This window comes from Zeus faber, assembly GCF_960531495.2.
Source record: "Zeus faber genome assembly, chromosome: 6".
NCBI classification, from domain to species: domain Eukaryota; kingdom Metazoa; phylum Chordata; class Actinopteri; order Zeiformes; family Zeidae; genus Zeus; species Zeus faber.
Window position 1 is genome coordinate 35,620,774 of NC_137201.1, and position 14,332 is coordinate 35,635,105.

Here is a 14,332-nt window from a genome sequence, read left to right on the forward strand (position 1 = left end):
AGTTAGAGTTAGAATAGAGGAAGAGTAGAAGTAGAGTAGAGGTGGAGTAGAGTTATAAGAGGTAGAGGTAGAGTAGAGGTAGAGTAGAGGAAGTGTAGAGGTAAAGTCGAGTAGAGTTAGAGTCGAGGAAGGGTAGAGTAGAGGTAGAGGTAGAGTAGAGAAGGAGTAGCGGTAGAGTAGAGGTAGAGTAGAGTTACATTAGAGGAAGGGTAGAGTGGAGGTAGAGGTAGAGGAGAGAAGGAGTAGAGGAAGAGTAGAAGTAGAGTAGAGGTCAAGGAGAGGTAGAGTAAAGGTAGAAGAAGCAGTGGTGGAGTAGAGTTAGAAGAGGCAGAGGTAGAAGGATTAGAGGTAAAGTAGAGTAGAGGAGTGTGGAGTAGAGTTATGAGAGGTAGAGGAAGAATAGAGGTAGGGTAGAGGTAGAGTAGAGGTAGAGTAAAGGTAGAAGAGGTAAAGGTAGAGTAGTGTTAGAATAGGTGGAGGTAGAGTAGAGGTAGAGTTAGAGTAGAGGAAGAGTAGATGTAGAGTAGAGGTAGAGTAGAGGTAGAGTAGAGGTAGAGTAGAGTTAGAATAGGTAGAGTAGAGGAAGTGTAGAGTAGACTAGAGGTAAAGTATAGGTAGAGTAGAGGCAGAGTAGAGTTATAACAGGTAGAGTTAGAGTGAGGTAGAGTAGAGTAGAGATTTAAGAGGTTATTTATCACATACATAGACATACTGTCATACATATATACAGTGAAATGTCATAACACCCGGTGATTACGCACAATAAGATCTATAAGCTCTAAAAATACTAAAAATACTAAAATACTAAAAATACTTAATGTGCGTAATCGGCACGAGATGCTCGTGCCGGCCTCCGCAAGGGGCGTCACCATAATCGCAATTCTGGGTTCTATAATAATATAATAGAATTAATTGTCTGTGTTGTATGATCAGTGGTATAGTAGAGTAAAGGAAGGGAGGAGGCAGAGTAGAGGTAGGGTAGATGTAGGGTAGATGTAGGGTAGAGGTAGAGGTAGAGTAGAGGTGGAGTAGAGGTAGGGTAGATGTAGGGTAGAGGTAGGGTAGAGGTAGAGGTAGAGTAGAGGTGGAGTAGAGGTAGGGTAGAGGTAGAGTTGAGGTAGGGTAGATGTAGAGTCGAGGTAGATTAGAGGTAGGGTAGAGGTAGAGTAATTATAATAATAATTATTATTATTATCGTTACAATTATTAATAATATTATTATTATTATTATTGTTATTATTGTTATTATTATTATTATTATTATTATTATTATTATTATTATTTTATTGTTGTTGTTGTTATTATTATTGTTATTATTATGATTATTATTATTTTTATTATCACTGTTGTTATTTTTATGATTATTATGATTGTTATTATTATTATTATTATTATTATTATTGTTGTTGTTATTATTATTATAATTATTATTATTATTATTATTATTATTTTATTGTTGTTATTATAATTATTGTTATTATTATGATTATTATTATTGTTATTATCACTGTTGTTATTTTTATGATTATTATTATTGTTATTATTGTTATTATTATTATTATTATTATTATCATCATCATTATTATTATTATTATTATTATTATTATTATTATTATTATCATCATCATTATTATTATTATTACCATTATCATTATGTAAAAGGCGCAGCACGGTGGGTTAGTGACGGGTCTCCTCAGGACCATGTCGTCCTGCAGCCTCCAGGGAGGTGCTGACAGGAGTCCAGTGGTGGTGATGGATGCTCCCTGGCAGGTTGCCATGGCGCTAGGGGGTGGGTGTCAGGGTGTCATGGCGGCTCCTGTGACACCGCCTGTTGTGTCAGTCGTGGTCAGTTATGTTAAACAGACGCTTGTTGAAGCCGGTGACATGGAGACGAGGAACTGAGACGACGAAGCCACGTGTTTGGAATCGCAGCTCGGAGATAGAACCTGCCACATGTCTGATTAGTACCAGAGTACTCCAGACTACTACAGAGTACTACAGCCTACTACAGAGTACTACAGAGTACTCCAGACTACTACACTGTACTACACTGTACTACAGAGAAGCAGGAGGTTGTGTTCATGGAATGAATTGAAATCAAACTTGTGAACGATGAAAACAGATGATGAACTAAGACAAAAGATGAAATCAAATGCAAGGGTGAAGCTGCAATTTGATCTGGATTGAGGTTCTCTCTGCATCCTGCACCGCCCCCTGGTGGGTGGAGTAGGACCCATGGTGCCCTTACCCTGCAGGATGGCAAGACAGGTCAGAATGAGGAGGAATATGTGAAGCAGAGGTGTCTCAAACCGCTGCTTCCTGTCAGCACAGCACAATAATAATAATAATAATTACTATTATTATTACTATTATTACTATTATTATTATTATAACTTTTGGGTCAAAGTTGTTCAGTGTTTTTATTGATATCTGCTCTGTATGTGGATCGATTTCGATGAAACCTCAACCACAAGATCTTTGTGACTTACAGGTTCAGACGAAATAATTTCCCAGCCCTGCAGGCTGGACCCTTAATATAGCTGCTGGCAGGAATTCAATCATCGACACCAGTAACAAATTTTCTAGTTCCCATGGAACGTAGCATCAGTTTGTGCTGTTGCTCGTCTTTACATCAGCATTACATCGAAATCAAGTTACAATTTTCTGAGTTTCCCCTGAACGCAGCATCATAATGATCCAGTGAGTCCTGGTGACAGAACTACTACGACAAGGATCAACTTGTGTGTTGTGACTTTATCCAAAAAATTAGAAGGTCCCTGTCTACTTCCTGACGGGTCCCTGTCTACTTCCTGACAGGTCCCTGTCTACTTCCTGACGGGTCCCTGTCTACTTCCTGTCGGGTCCCTGTCTACTTCCTGACAGGTCCCTGTCTGCTTCCTGTTGGGTCCCTGTCTACCTCTTGTTGGGTCCCTGTCTACATCCTGTTGGGTCCCTGTCTACTTCCTGTCGGGTCCCTGTCGACATCCTGTCGGGTGCCTGTCGACTTCCTGTCGGGTCCCTGTCTACTTCCTGTCAGGTTCCTGTCTACTTCCTGTCAGGTCCCTGTCTACTTCCTGTCAGGTCCCTGTCCACTTCCTGTCATGTCCCTGTCTACTTCCTGTCAGGTCCCTGTCTACTTCCTGTCAGGTCCCTGTCTACTTCCTGTCAGGTCCCTGTCCACTTCCTGTCAGGTCCCTGTCTACTTCCTGTAGTCCACAGAGTCCTTCTGCTTCCATTGAAACAGATTCAACACTGCATGTCCCTCACAGACATTTCATCCACTTTTTTAGCAGGGTTAGGGTTAGGTCTCACACACACACACACACACACACACAAGACATTCAGACAGACAGACAGACAGACAGACAGACAGTGTGTAACCACTACATAGTGATGGAGTCTACACTACGTAGTTCGCTCGATGTGATTGGACGTTCGTAGCCACAACCTGCACATTTATAATGAATTGGATGATGATGTCACAAAGCGTTTTACTCCACAAACTCATCTCGCTGCACCACCCGACTGCAAGTTTTACAACCTTGGTGTGTGGGTGAAGCACCAACGTTCTGCTACTTCCAGTTGAATTTCATCGGTTTCACTAATTCCTGCTCAATATGTGGATCGATTTGGATCAAACTTGAACCACGAGATGTCTGGGACGCCCTGATTCTAACAAGATGTAAACCATGTTCATAGCTTCTTCTGTTCCAGACACTTTTAGCCCAAATATTTCTGAAGAAAACAATTGAACAAAAACAACACCCCTGCAGGCTGGACCCCTAAATATAACTGCAGACAGCAATACACAGGGTCCAGTTTAGTCGTGTATTGTTTTACAGTTCTCGGCATTCTGTGAAAGCAGCTCGAATTACAATTTTTTTAAGTTTTACAAGCACCCATTCATTGTTGTACTTTGTAGTAAGCTGCAGAACTACTAGGTGAGTCACTAATTTAGCCAACTTTGCTACTTGTGTGTGAATCAACAATTGCATACCACAATCCCTGCTTGATAATTGCACATGAATTTCCCCAAATAGTTAATAAACATGCATCATTATTATTTAACTGTGATTTCTTAAGTGCTCTATCAATTGGCATCGCAATTTATACAACGAAGAGTCATAATGATCTACACCAAAACAGTAAAAGGTTCAGCATACGTTATTTGGAATGTATGTATGTATTTGTATTAAACATCATTTGTCTTGTTGGCAGTTCTGTTATTGTAATATAATCTTTTCCTGTAAAATTATCATTTATTCTACCAGACCTTTTCATATCCTGATAAATGCAATTTCCTATAGTCAAAACATTGTCTAGGTTGTTTTTTGTGCAAACATTCTGGATCTTGTTCTTAAGAACTGCTGTTAAACTGACAGCAGCACGTTGTTTCTTCCTCGAGTCTCCAAACTGTGAATCATCCTGATGAAATGAGCCTCTTAACAACGATACATATGGGGAATCAACACATTCAATTCTAAAGGCTTCTCATCTACATAAACTTTATTCATAGATATCATTTCAATAGCTGTTTTTTTTTAAATTTTCTGTTTCATACCTTTTTTCATTGTTCTTTTCTTTACTATATTCTTTGAGAGCAGTGTGACTGACCTCCTTGACTGGATGTTTGGACAATTGCTTCTTTATTGTCTTCGACCTTTGGCTATTTTTCCGCATCTGAAACAAGAATAAACACAAACTTTGTAATTATTGTATACAACAATCATAATAAATATATGTTACTTTCAATTTGTGCTTTATTGGACTTCCCCTGTTAACAATCTACAATTGAAGGACTTAGTTAAATATATTACTTGTCTGTATTGTAATACACATATTTATGGAACATGATTATTCATTTAGAATTTGACCTATTATGGAAGGACTGGTCACTATTTAACATATTGTCCCTTTTAATTTTAAACCTGCTATGTTTAGCTATAGGATGCTGCATGTACATGAAGTTTATTTAAAACAATCATCCATGTTTGACTGCTGCCACTAAACTAAAACTTGTAGTTGTTATAACTCACCGTGTTGTCTGTGTAAGTAGAGCTGTAGTCTCAGCGATGGACAGGTGATGTTTGGTGTGGTGTGGGGCAATAATGACGTATTTACAGAAGGTAGTGACTTAGTGACATAATTTTAAGGCCACACCTTTCTGTGGATGCAATGTTCCGGTGGGTTACGGTTCCATCAAATCCAAGAAGCGTTTACATCTCTCTGTGACTAATTACAATTTTACAGATTCTATATTTCCGACGCGTTCCTCGTATATGAACGCATCATTCATTCCCACAGTCCGGTGGCCTCGACTAGTCGTGGTCATCGCTTTCTGTGGATGAATGTTATTTCATGTCCAAGTTTTTCCAAAAGGTTACAATTCCATAAAGCCGGAAAACCGTTGATGTCTTTATGTGATTATTTACAATTTTCAGGATTCTATTTTTCCAATTCCAAAGTAAGGAGGACCCCACTGCCGTATCTAACTCAGGGACATATTGGAATATAATGTCTTCATTTACAAAAAAGACCAACAAGATAAAATATCAATGTAACATCCCCGCACATCAACCAGATAAGAAGGTACATAAACACACACACACAGTTTGTAAGCACTACAGAGCGAATGAGTCTACACTATGCAGCTCGCACGATACACAAACGTTTGTCTACTTCCGGTCAAATTTAGTCAGTTTTTCATTAATTCCTGCTCCGTTTGTGGATTGATTGGTACGAAAGTGGAACACCAGATGTCTGAGATGTCCCGGTTCTAACCACACCTCAAGGCGAATAATAATACAAATCTGAACAATAACAATAAGGGACATCCCTGCAGGATAGACCCTTAATAGTAATAACAATAATGACAATAATAATAATAATAATAAGAAGAAGAATAAGAATAAGAATAAGAATAAGAATAAGAATAAGAATAAGAATAAGAATAATAAGAATAAGAATAATAAGAATAAGAATAAGAATATTAAAAATAGTAATTATAACTCCCCTGGATTTCACATCAGAAAGTGGAGGATTCAAGATTAACTCAGATGTTTCAGATTTTATTTTAATTTCAACATATTAATTTGAAATTTAACTGTCGAACATCTTCTTCCTGTCTGACTTGTCCTCGATGTTCTTACGCCAGTCGCCCACATCACGAAGCTGTTTGTCCTGAAAGCACAGACAAGGACCTGATCAATACTGAACCTGAGCAATACTGAACCTGATCAATACTGAACCTGATCAATACTGACCCTGATCAATACTGGACCTGAGAAATACTGAACCTGATCAATACTGAACCTGATCAATACAGTACCCGATCACTCACCTCCTCCTTCACCTCCTTCTTGACCTGCTTGAGGTTGGACCTTAGGTCCATGTTGACCGTGTGCTTGGAGCCCAGTAACGCCTTCAACATGGCGTCGGCCGACATGCGGACCTTCTTTAGCTTGGGCTTCTTGAACTTCCCCCTCAGGTCCACAATCTTGATGTTCAGGTCCCGGACCTGGAGATCCAGAGGAAACAAAGGGTGGAGATAAGGGAACTACACCCGATTACCCCGGTGGTTATTTAGTGATGTTCAAAACATGCCTGTTGGTGAAAAACATTGTAAGAGAACTTGTTCCAACATCACTGTGAAGCCACGTATCTCTGCTTTAGTACAAAGGTTCTGCTCCAAGTGACCCAGCCTCCTCAAAGTGACTGGGTGATAAGAACCCAACCCATGACTTCAGCAGCAAGAACCCAACCCATGAATTCAGGGGCAGGAAACCAACCCATGACTTCAGGGGCAGGAACCCAACCCATGACTTCAGGGGCAAGAACCCAACCCATGACTTCAGGGGCAGGAAACCAACCCATGACTTCAGGGGCAGGAAACCAACCCATGACTTCAGGGGCAGGAACCCAACCCATGATTTCAGTGTCAAGAACCCAACCCATGACTTCAGCAGCAAGAACCCAACCCATGACTTCAGGGACAAGAACCCAACCCATGACTTCAGCGGGAAGTAGAAGGAGAACCGATTAACCGTTTTCCAGATAATCAAAGGACAGACAGACAGGCCAACAGACAGACAGACAGACAGACAGACAGACAGACAGGAAAAACAGAAAGACAGACAGAAAAAAGTTTCTTCCTTTATAAGTTAGATGATGATGAGTTAGATGACCGTCTGACAGAATATTGACTTGAAATCATTTTATAACCAGTGTTATACCTTAACTAGTTTTATAACCAGTATGACTAGTTTCATAACTAGTATGACTAGTTATATAATTAGTATGGCTAGTTAATGACTAGTTTTACAACTAGTATAACTCATTTATGACAAGTTCTGGCATCCCAAGACAGCCCCATCATATAAGAAAATTACTAAGAGACGGTGCCAGGGGTCCCGAGAGAGAGAGCACATCACCAGGGTCCCAGTGATAAGGGAGGGGGAATGTGACCTGTGACCTATGTAGGGGAACCAAATGGTCAACGTTGTCTTTGGGCCAGCATAAAAGACTGGCCCGAGTTTCATTCGGCAGAGAATGCATCTGGCTCGGTTCTCTCCTAGACGTCCATGGCAAGTCTGGTCTGATGCTGTTCTTTTGTAATAAACGTATTATTTTACTTAAGTCAGCGTCAGCGGTCTCTCCTTCTTCATCAACACATCAAATTCATCAAGAAACCAGCCTTACTAATTTAATTACTAGTATGACTACTCTATGACTAGTTTTATTACATGTATTACTAGTTTTTTAACAAGTATGACTCGTTTTATAACTAGTATGACTTGTTTTATAACTAGTATGAATAGTTCATGACTAGTTTTATAACCAGTATGACTAGTTTATGACTAGTTTTATAACTAGTATGTCTAGTTTGTGACTAGTTTTATTACCAGTATGACTAGTATTATAACTAGTATGACTAGTATGACAGTGTGGCTAGTTTCATAACTAGTATGACTAGTTTATGACAGTTTCATAACCAGTATGACTAGTTGTATAACTAGTATGACTCGTTTATGACTAGTTTTATAACTAGTCTGTCTAGTTTGTGACTAGTTTTATAACCAGTGTGACAAGTATTATAACTAGTATGACTAGTTTATGACTGGTTTTGTAACTAGTATGACTAGTTTATGACTAGTTTCATAGCCAGTATGACTGGTTTTGTAACTAGTATGACTAGTATTATAACCAGTATGACTATTTTATGACTAGTAATATAACTAGTATGACTAGTTTATGATTCATTTTATACCCATTATGACTAAATGATAACTAGTATGACTGGTTTATGGATAGTTTTATAACACGTATGACCAGTTTATGACTAGTTTTATAACTAGTATGACTAGTTTATAACCAGTATGACTCGTTTATGACTAGTTATATAACCAGTATGACTATAACTTGATATCATAATAAACTATTTCCTGTTTTTAATGTTAAACTGAATATTTGTGAATGGGCATTTGGGAGTTGTATATTAACATCCCCTCTCTGCTCCTCCAGTCATTGTAGTTCCTAGATGTGTATTTACATGTCGTTGCAATGTGTAGAACTGCAGTATTTCACTTTACCTCGTTCACAACCAGGTTGAGTTTGAACTCGATGCCGTACTTCTCCTCCTCTCTGCCGTCAATCTGCTGGTGGAGTTTGGTGCAGAGTTCCTGAAGAGAAACCTGGGTCACTACTATTTGGTAGAAGTGTGGTAGTACTGTGTATTATATGGTAGTACTGTGTACTATGTCTTAGTAGTGTGTACTATGTGGTAGTAGTGTATAGTATATACTGGTACCAGCAGTTCCTCCTTGGAGTGGGGCAGCTCCAGTGGAGGACAATTCTCCAACAGGAACCTCTCCCTCTCCTCCACCTTGACAACGGCTTCAGCATCCAGCAGCTCCTTTGCAACTCCCAGCATGCAACTCTGTTGATGACATCACCAGAGAAGAACGTTCAGAATCAGGCGGAAAGGAGGGAAGGATGGAAGGAAAAAAGGAGGGAAGGATGGAGGGAGGGATGGATGGAGGGATGGAAGGATGGAGGGATGGATGGATGGATGGATGGATGGAGGGATGGAGGGATGGATGGATGGATGGATGGAGGGATGGAGGGATGGAGGGATGGATGGATGGATGGATGGAGGGATGGAAGGAAAAAAGGAGGGAAGGATGGAAGGATGGAAGGATGGAAGGAAAAAAGGAGGGAAGGATGGAAGGAGGGATGGATGGAGGGATGAATGGAGGGATGGAAGGATGCAGGGATGGTTGGATGGAGGGATGGATGGATGGATGGATGGATGGAGGGATGGATGGATGGAGGGATGGATGGAGGGATGGATGGAGGGATGGATGGAGGGATGGAGGGGTGGATGGATGGATGGAAGGATGGAAGGAAAAAAGGAGGGAAGGATGGAAGGAGGGATGGAAGGATGGATGGATGGAGGTATGGAAGGATGGAGGGATGGTTGGATGGAGGGATGGTTGGATGGGTGGAGGGATGGATGGAGGGATGGATGGATGGATGGAGGGATGGATGGATGGATGGATGGAGGGGTGGATGGATGGATTGATGGATGGATGGATGGGTGGATGGATGGATGGAGGGGTGGATGGATGGATTAATGGATGGATGGATGGATGGAGGGGTGGATGGATGGATTGATGGAAGGATGGAGGGATGGTTGGATGGAGGGATGGATGGATGGATGGATGGAGGGATGGATGGATGGATGGATGGAAGGATGGAGGGGTGGATGGATGGATTGATGGATGGATGGATGGATGGATGGATGGATGGATGGATGGATGGATGGATGGATGGTTCCTGTCTTACTTTCAGGTTGTGCTTGCGGCTTGACGAGAGTCTCTTCCTGGAACAGAAACAGAGTGTGACAGGACTCTGTTGTACATGTACTTGTACCTGTATTTGTATTTGTACTGTGTACTTGTACTTGTACATGTACTTACTCGGTGGCCATGTTGGATGTCTGGTTCCCACAGTTCCTGTTCAGACAGGAAACACATCAGTCATGTTCAAGTGTTTACCTGCGTTTGGAATTATCCGACTGAAGAACCAATTTAGTCTGACAGGAAGTAGTCTGGTTACTGACAGGAAGTCTGGATACTGACAGGAAGTAGTGTGGTTACTGACAGGAAGTAGTCTGGTTACTGACAGGGAGTAGTCTGGTTACTGACAGGGAGTAGTCTGGTTACTGACAGGAAGTCTGGTTACTGACAAAAAGTAGTGTGGTTACTGACAGGAAGTAGTGTGGTTACTGACAGGAAGTAGTCTGGATACTGACAGGAAGTAGTCTGGTTACTGACAGGGAGTAGTCTGGTTACTGACAGGAAGTCTGGTTACTGACAAAAAGTAGTGTGGTTACTGACAGGAAGTAGTCTGGTTACTGACAGGAAGTCTGGTTACTGACAGGAAGTAGTCTGGTTACTGACAGGAAGTAGTCTTGTTACTGACAGGAAGTAGTCTGGTTACTGACAGGAAGTAGTATGGTTACTGACAGGAAGTAGTCTGGCTACTGACAGGAAGTAGTGGGGTTACTGACAGGAAGTAGTCTGGTTACTGACAGGAAGTAGTCTGGTTACTGACAGGAAGTAGTGGGGTTACTGACAGGAAGTAGTCTGGTTACTGACAGGAAGTAGTCTGGTTACTGACAGGAAGTAGTGGGGTTACTGACAGGAAATAGTCTGGTTACTGACAGGAAGTAGTGGCGTTACTGACAGGAAGTACATGCTCCATTTCGGTTCTTGCTCTGTCCAAACATCTGTATTTATGTCCCTGATCAAACTAAACATAGAAAGTCTGTCCCTGTTTACAGGCCATGGTTGCTATGGTGATGGTTGCCATAGGCAGATAGACAGACAGACAGGCAGACGGATAGCCACTGCTCTGCAGATGACATTCCATTCTGTCTGCACTTCTTTCAAAACACAAATAAAGCAGCACACCTGTGTCTTCAAGACAGATCTGTCTGAGCACCGCCTGAAGCTCAATCTACAATGTTAGTGCCTTGCTCTAGGGAATACAACCCCCGCCCTCCAGGGTTAGTGGGCCAGCCCAGTGGAGTCATCACCAGGGTGAAAGCTGTGGCTCCATTCCTAGCATCTGTCACTGCAGTATACACCAAAGTCCGTTGGCCCTCAAGGGGGAAGGTACTGACGAATTGCGTGATAAGGTACAACCCCCGCCCTACAGTGTTGGTGCCTTGCTCTAGGGAATAGAACCCCTGCCCTACGATGTCTTGCTCCCAGGCAGCAGCTGCTCTCCTCCTTCACTCATCCCTTCTTCTCTTCCTTCTTGGGAGCAGCCGCTCGCTCTTTCTGTCGGAGCGTTAATCTGCAGCCATATTTAGGTAGTGCGGGGGGGGGGTAACCTTGAGCTTAGTTTCCACGGCGACAAAACCGAACGGACTCACATTGTCTCAAGTGTGTGTTTGTGTGTGTGTGTGTGTTTGTGTGTGTGTGTGTGTTGTTGTATTTCCAGAGCGTCGACAAGACGTTACAACACCTCACCAAAATAAAACCAGCTGCTCTGCACCGCGCTGACGGAACCATGTGACCTGTCTTACGTGCACTGTCCCCACATGCACTATCCTACGTGCACTGTCCCACCTGCACTGTCCCCACGTGCACTGTCCCCACGTGCACTGTCCCACCTGCACTGTCCCCACGTGCACTGTCCCCACATGCACTATCCTACGTGCACTGTCCCACCTGCACTGTCCCCACGTGCACTGTCCCCACGTGCACTGTCCCACCTGCACTGTCTCCACGTGCACTGTCCCACTTGCACTGTCCCCACGTGCACTGTCTCCACGTGCACTGTCCCACTTGCACTGTCCCCACATGCACTATCCTACGTGCACTGTCCCACCTGCACTGTCCCCACGTGCACTGTCCCACCTGCACTGTCCCCACGTGCACTATCCTACGTGCACTGTCCCACCTGCACTGTCTCCACGTGCACTGTCCCACCTGCACTGTCCCCACGTGCACTATCCTACGTGCACTGTCCCACCTGCACTGTCCCACTTGCACTGTCCCCACGTGCACTGTCCCACCTGCACTGTCCCCACGTGCACTGTCACAAGTGCACGGTCCCCAGGTTCTGACCAGTCAGATCACAACAAGGAAACTGAACTTATGCTCAAGATGCTAAGGGCTAACCCCGCTGTGGATGGAGGATCAACGCTATCTTAGATACTACACATCTACTACTGAGATACTACACATCTACAACTGAAATACTGGACATCTACTACTGAGATACTACACATCTACAATTGAAATACTACACATCTACTACTGAGATACTACACGTCTACTATTGAAATACTACACATCTACTACTGAGATATTACACATCTACTATTGGATTACTACACATCTTCAATGGAGATACTACACATCTACTATTGAGATACTACATATCTACTACTGAGATACTAAACATCTACTACTATTGAAATACTACACATCTACGACTGAGATGGTACTCATCTACTACTGAGATACTACACATCTACTACTGAAATTCTACACATCTACTACTGAGATACTACACATCTACTACTGAGATACTACACATCTAGGGATCCACCACAGATCTACTAAATCTATTCCATGGAAATGTATCTTGTGTGGTATTTAGTAACAGTAGATATTACTTCACAGTAAATACTACAGTTTTACACGAAAATCTTTACTTTGTTCGTCAGCAGCTTCTGCTCCTTCAGCGTGGAACTTCAGCTCCATCCTCCGTCCTTCTTACCTTCGGCTTCTCTCCGAGCGGGTGCAGCAACTTCCTCCGAGCGGGTGCAGCAACTTCTTCCGAGCGGGCGCAGCAGCTTCCTCGTCCGTGCTTCTCCTCCGAGCGGGCGCAGAAGGTCTATCTAACTGTAAATCCTCCACTTTCTCTTTATGGAGGTGGATTAACACTCACACCAATGAGCTGACAAGGTCATGAAACATGATGTGCTGGTATAAATAACCACAAAGCTGACGGCATGAGGACATTACAGTCATTCATACCACATTCATACCGTTCAAACATGTTTGCATGGAAATGATTTCTAGTTCAAAACAAACCACTATTCTTTTAGATTGCCCAAAATAAATGAATGCCTTAATAAAAAATGTACAGGTTTTATGATGAAGGAAATAAAGAAGCGTAGACAAGGGAAGGTCTGCTCTTCACTCTGTTCTCAGAACAATATGTCGAGTCTAAAGATATCACATCCAGATCATCTGGTCTTTAAAGGAGCAGCAGCACAAACCCATCCCACAATTCAACAGGGTTTTCATCTGCTTCTTCGCTTCCCGCAGTCCATGCTGCAGGACCTGCGGAAATATCATAAAACATAAGGGCAGAACAGACACCGGCAGCTTGTGAGAAGTGCCAGCACTCAAGTAAAAGTCCTGGTACGACAAAGAGAAAAACATAGAAGTTCCAGTGACGCTAATATTTATGGCCCCAATGAGGACGACCCAAATTTCGTTCACAATATATTTTCCAAACTCTTAGAATTCTCTCACTCAATTATGATACTGGAAGGAAACTTCAACACAGTACTGGATCCAAGTTTAGAGCGTTCACAAACCAGAGATAATCACAAGCGTGGATGAGGGTTTCTGCCACGGAGTCTGAGAGTGAGGGATGGAGACGGGAGATGTTTTTGAGGTGATAGAAGGCAACTCGGTGATGGATCTGATGTGTGACTGGAGTCCAGGATAACACCCAGGTTGCCGACCTCGGGAGATGTTTTGATGGAACAGCCGCCGAGGAGGAGGAGGAGATCTCCAACCTTCTGGAGCAGCGGCTTTGGGGCCACAACCATGAGCTCTGACTTTTTGCTGTTGAGTTGGAGTCGGTTAGTTGTCATCCAGGTTTTTATGGCATGGAGGCAGTTGACCAGAGACTGTGGGTGGAGCAGAGTGGATGGTGAGGTGCTGAGATAAAGCTGTGTATCATCAGCGTAGCAGTGGAAGTTGAGACCATGGTGACGAATGATCTGGCTGAGGGGGAGTAGGTGGATGGTGAAATGTGTTGGAACAAGCACAGAGCCTTGAGGGACTCCATGGTTGACTGGGCATGGGGGAGGAGGAGCCGTTGCTCTTGACAAACTGCGTCTGTTTGATAGATATGAGTGAAACCATGAGAGCGCTGTACCGGTGACGCCAAGGAGGTGGGATAGGAGTTTGAGGAGGATTGTGTGGGAAACCGTGTCAAAGGCAGCAGAGAGGTCCAGGAGGATGAGGATACTTATGTTACCGGAGTCTGCAGCGAAGAGGAGGTGGTCAATCACAAC

At 42.9% G+C, this 14,332-nt stretch overlaps 1 protein-coding gene across 1 annotated transcript; it reads right to left on the reverse strand.

Annotated features, from left to right (window-relative positions):
• Positions 1 to 6,047: 6,047 nt before the first annotated feature.
• Positions 6,048 to 12,953, reverse strand: LOC307231390 (troponin I, fast skeletal muscle-like). The gene is made up of 7 exons (XM_080002075.1): positions 12,796 to 12,953; positions 9,978 to 10,013; positions 9,844 to 9,880; positions 8,807 to 8,935; positions 8,589 to 8,678; positions 6,341 to 6,517; positions 6,048 to 6,180 (listed from the first exon to the last, which is right to left on the reverse strand). The coding sequence occupies exons 2-7, from the start codon at positions 9,986 to 9,988 to the stop codon at positions 6,100 to 6,102; spliced, it is 525 nt and encodes a 174-aa protein (XP_079858201.1). The 5' UTR covers positions 9,989 to 10,013; positions 12,796 to 12,953; the 3' UTR covers positions 6,048 to 6,099.
• Between the last annotated feature and the right edge of the window lie 1,379 nt (positions 12,954 to 14,332).

Excerpts from the sequence above, each read along its gene's own strand:
- LOC307231390 (XM_080002075.1), bottom strand. Across the intron at positions 8,679-8,806 it reads ACTCCAAGGAGGAACTGCTG|GAACTCTGCACCAAACTCCA; the intron begins GTACCAGTATAT and ends GTTTCTCTTCAG. Across the intron at positions 6,518-8,588 it reads TCAACCTGGTTGTGAACGAG|GTCCGGGACCTGAACATCAA; the intron begins GTAAAGTGAAAT and ends CTGGATCTCCAG.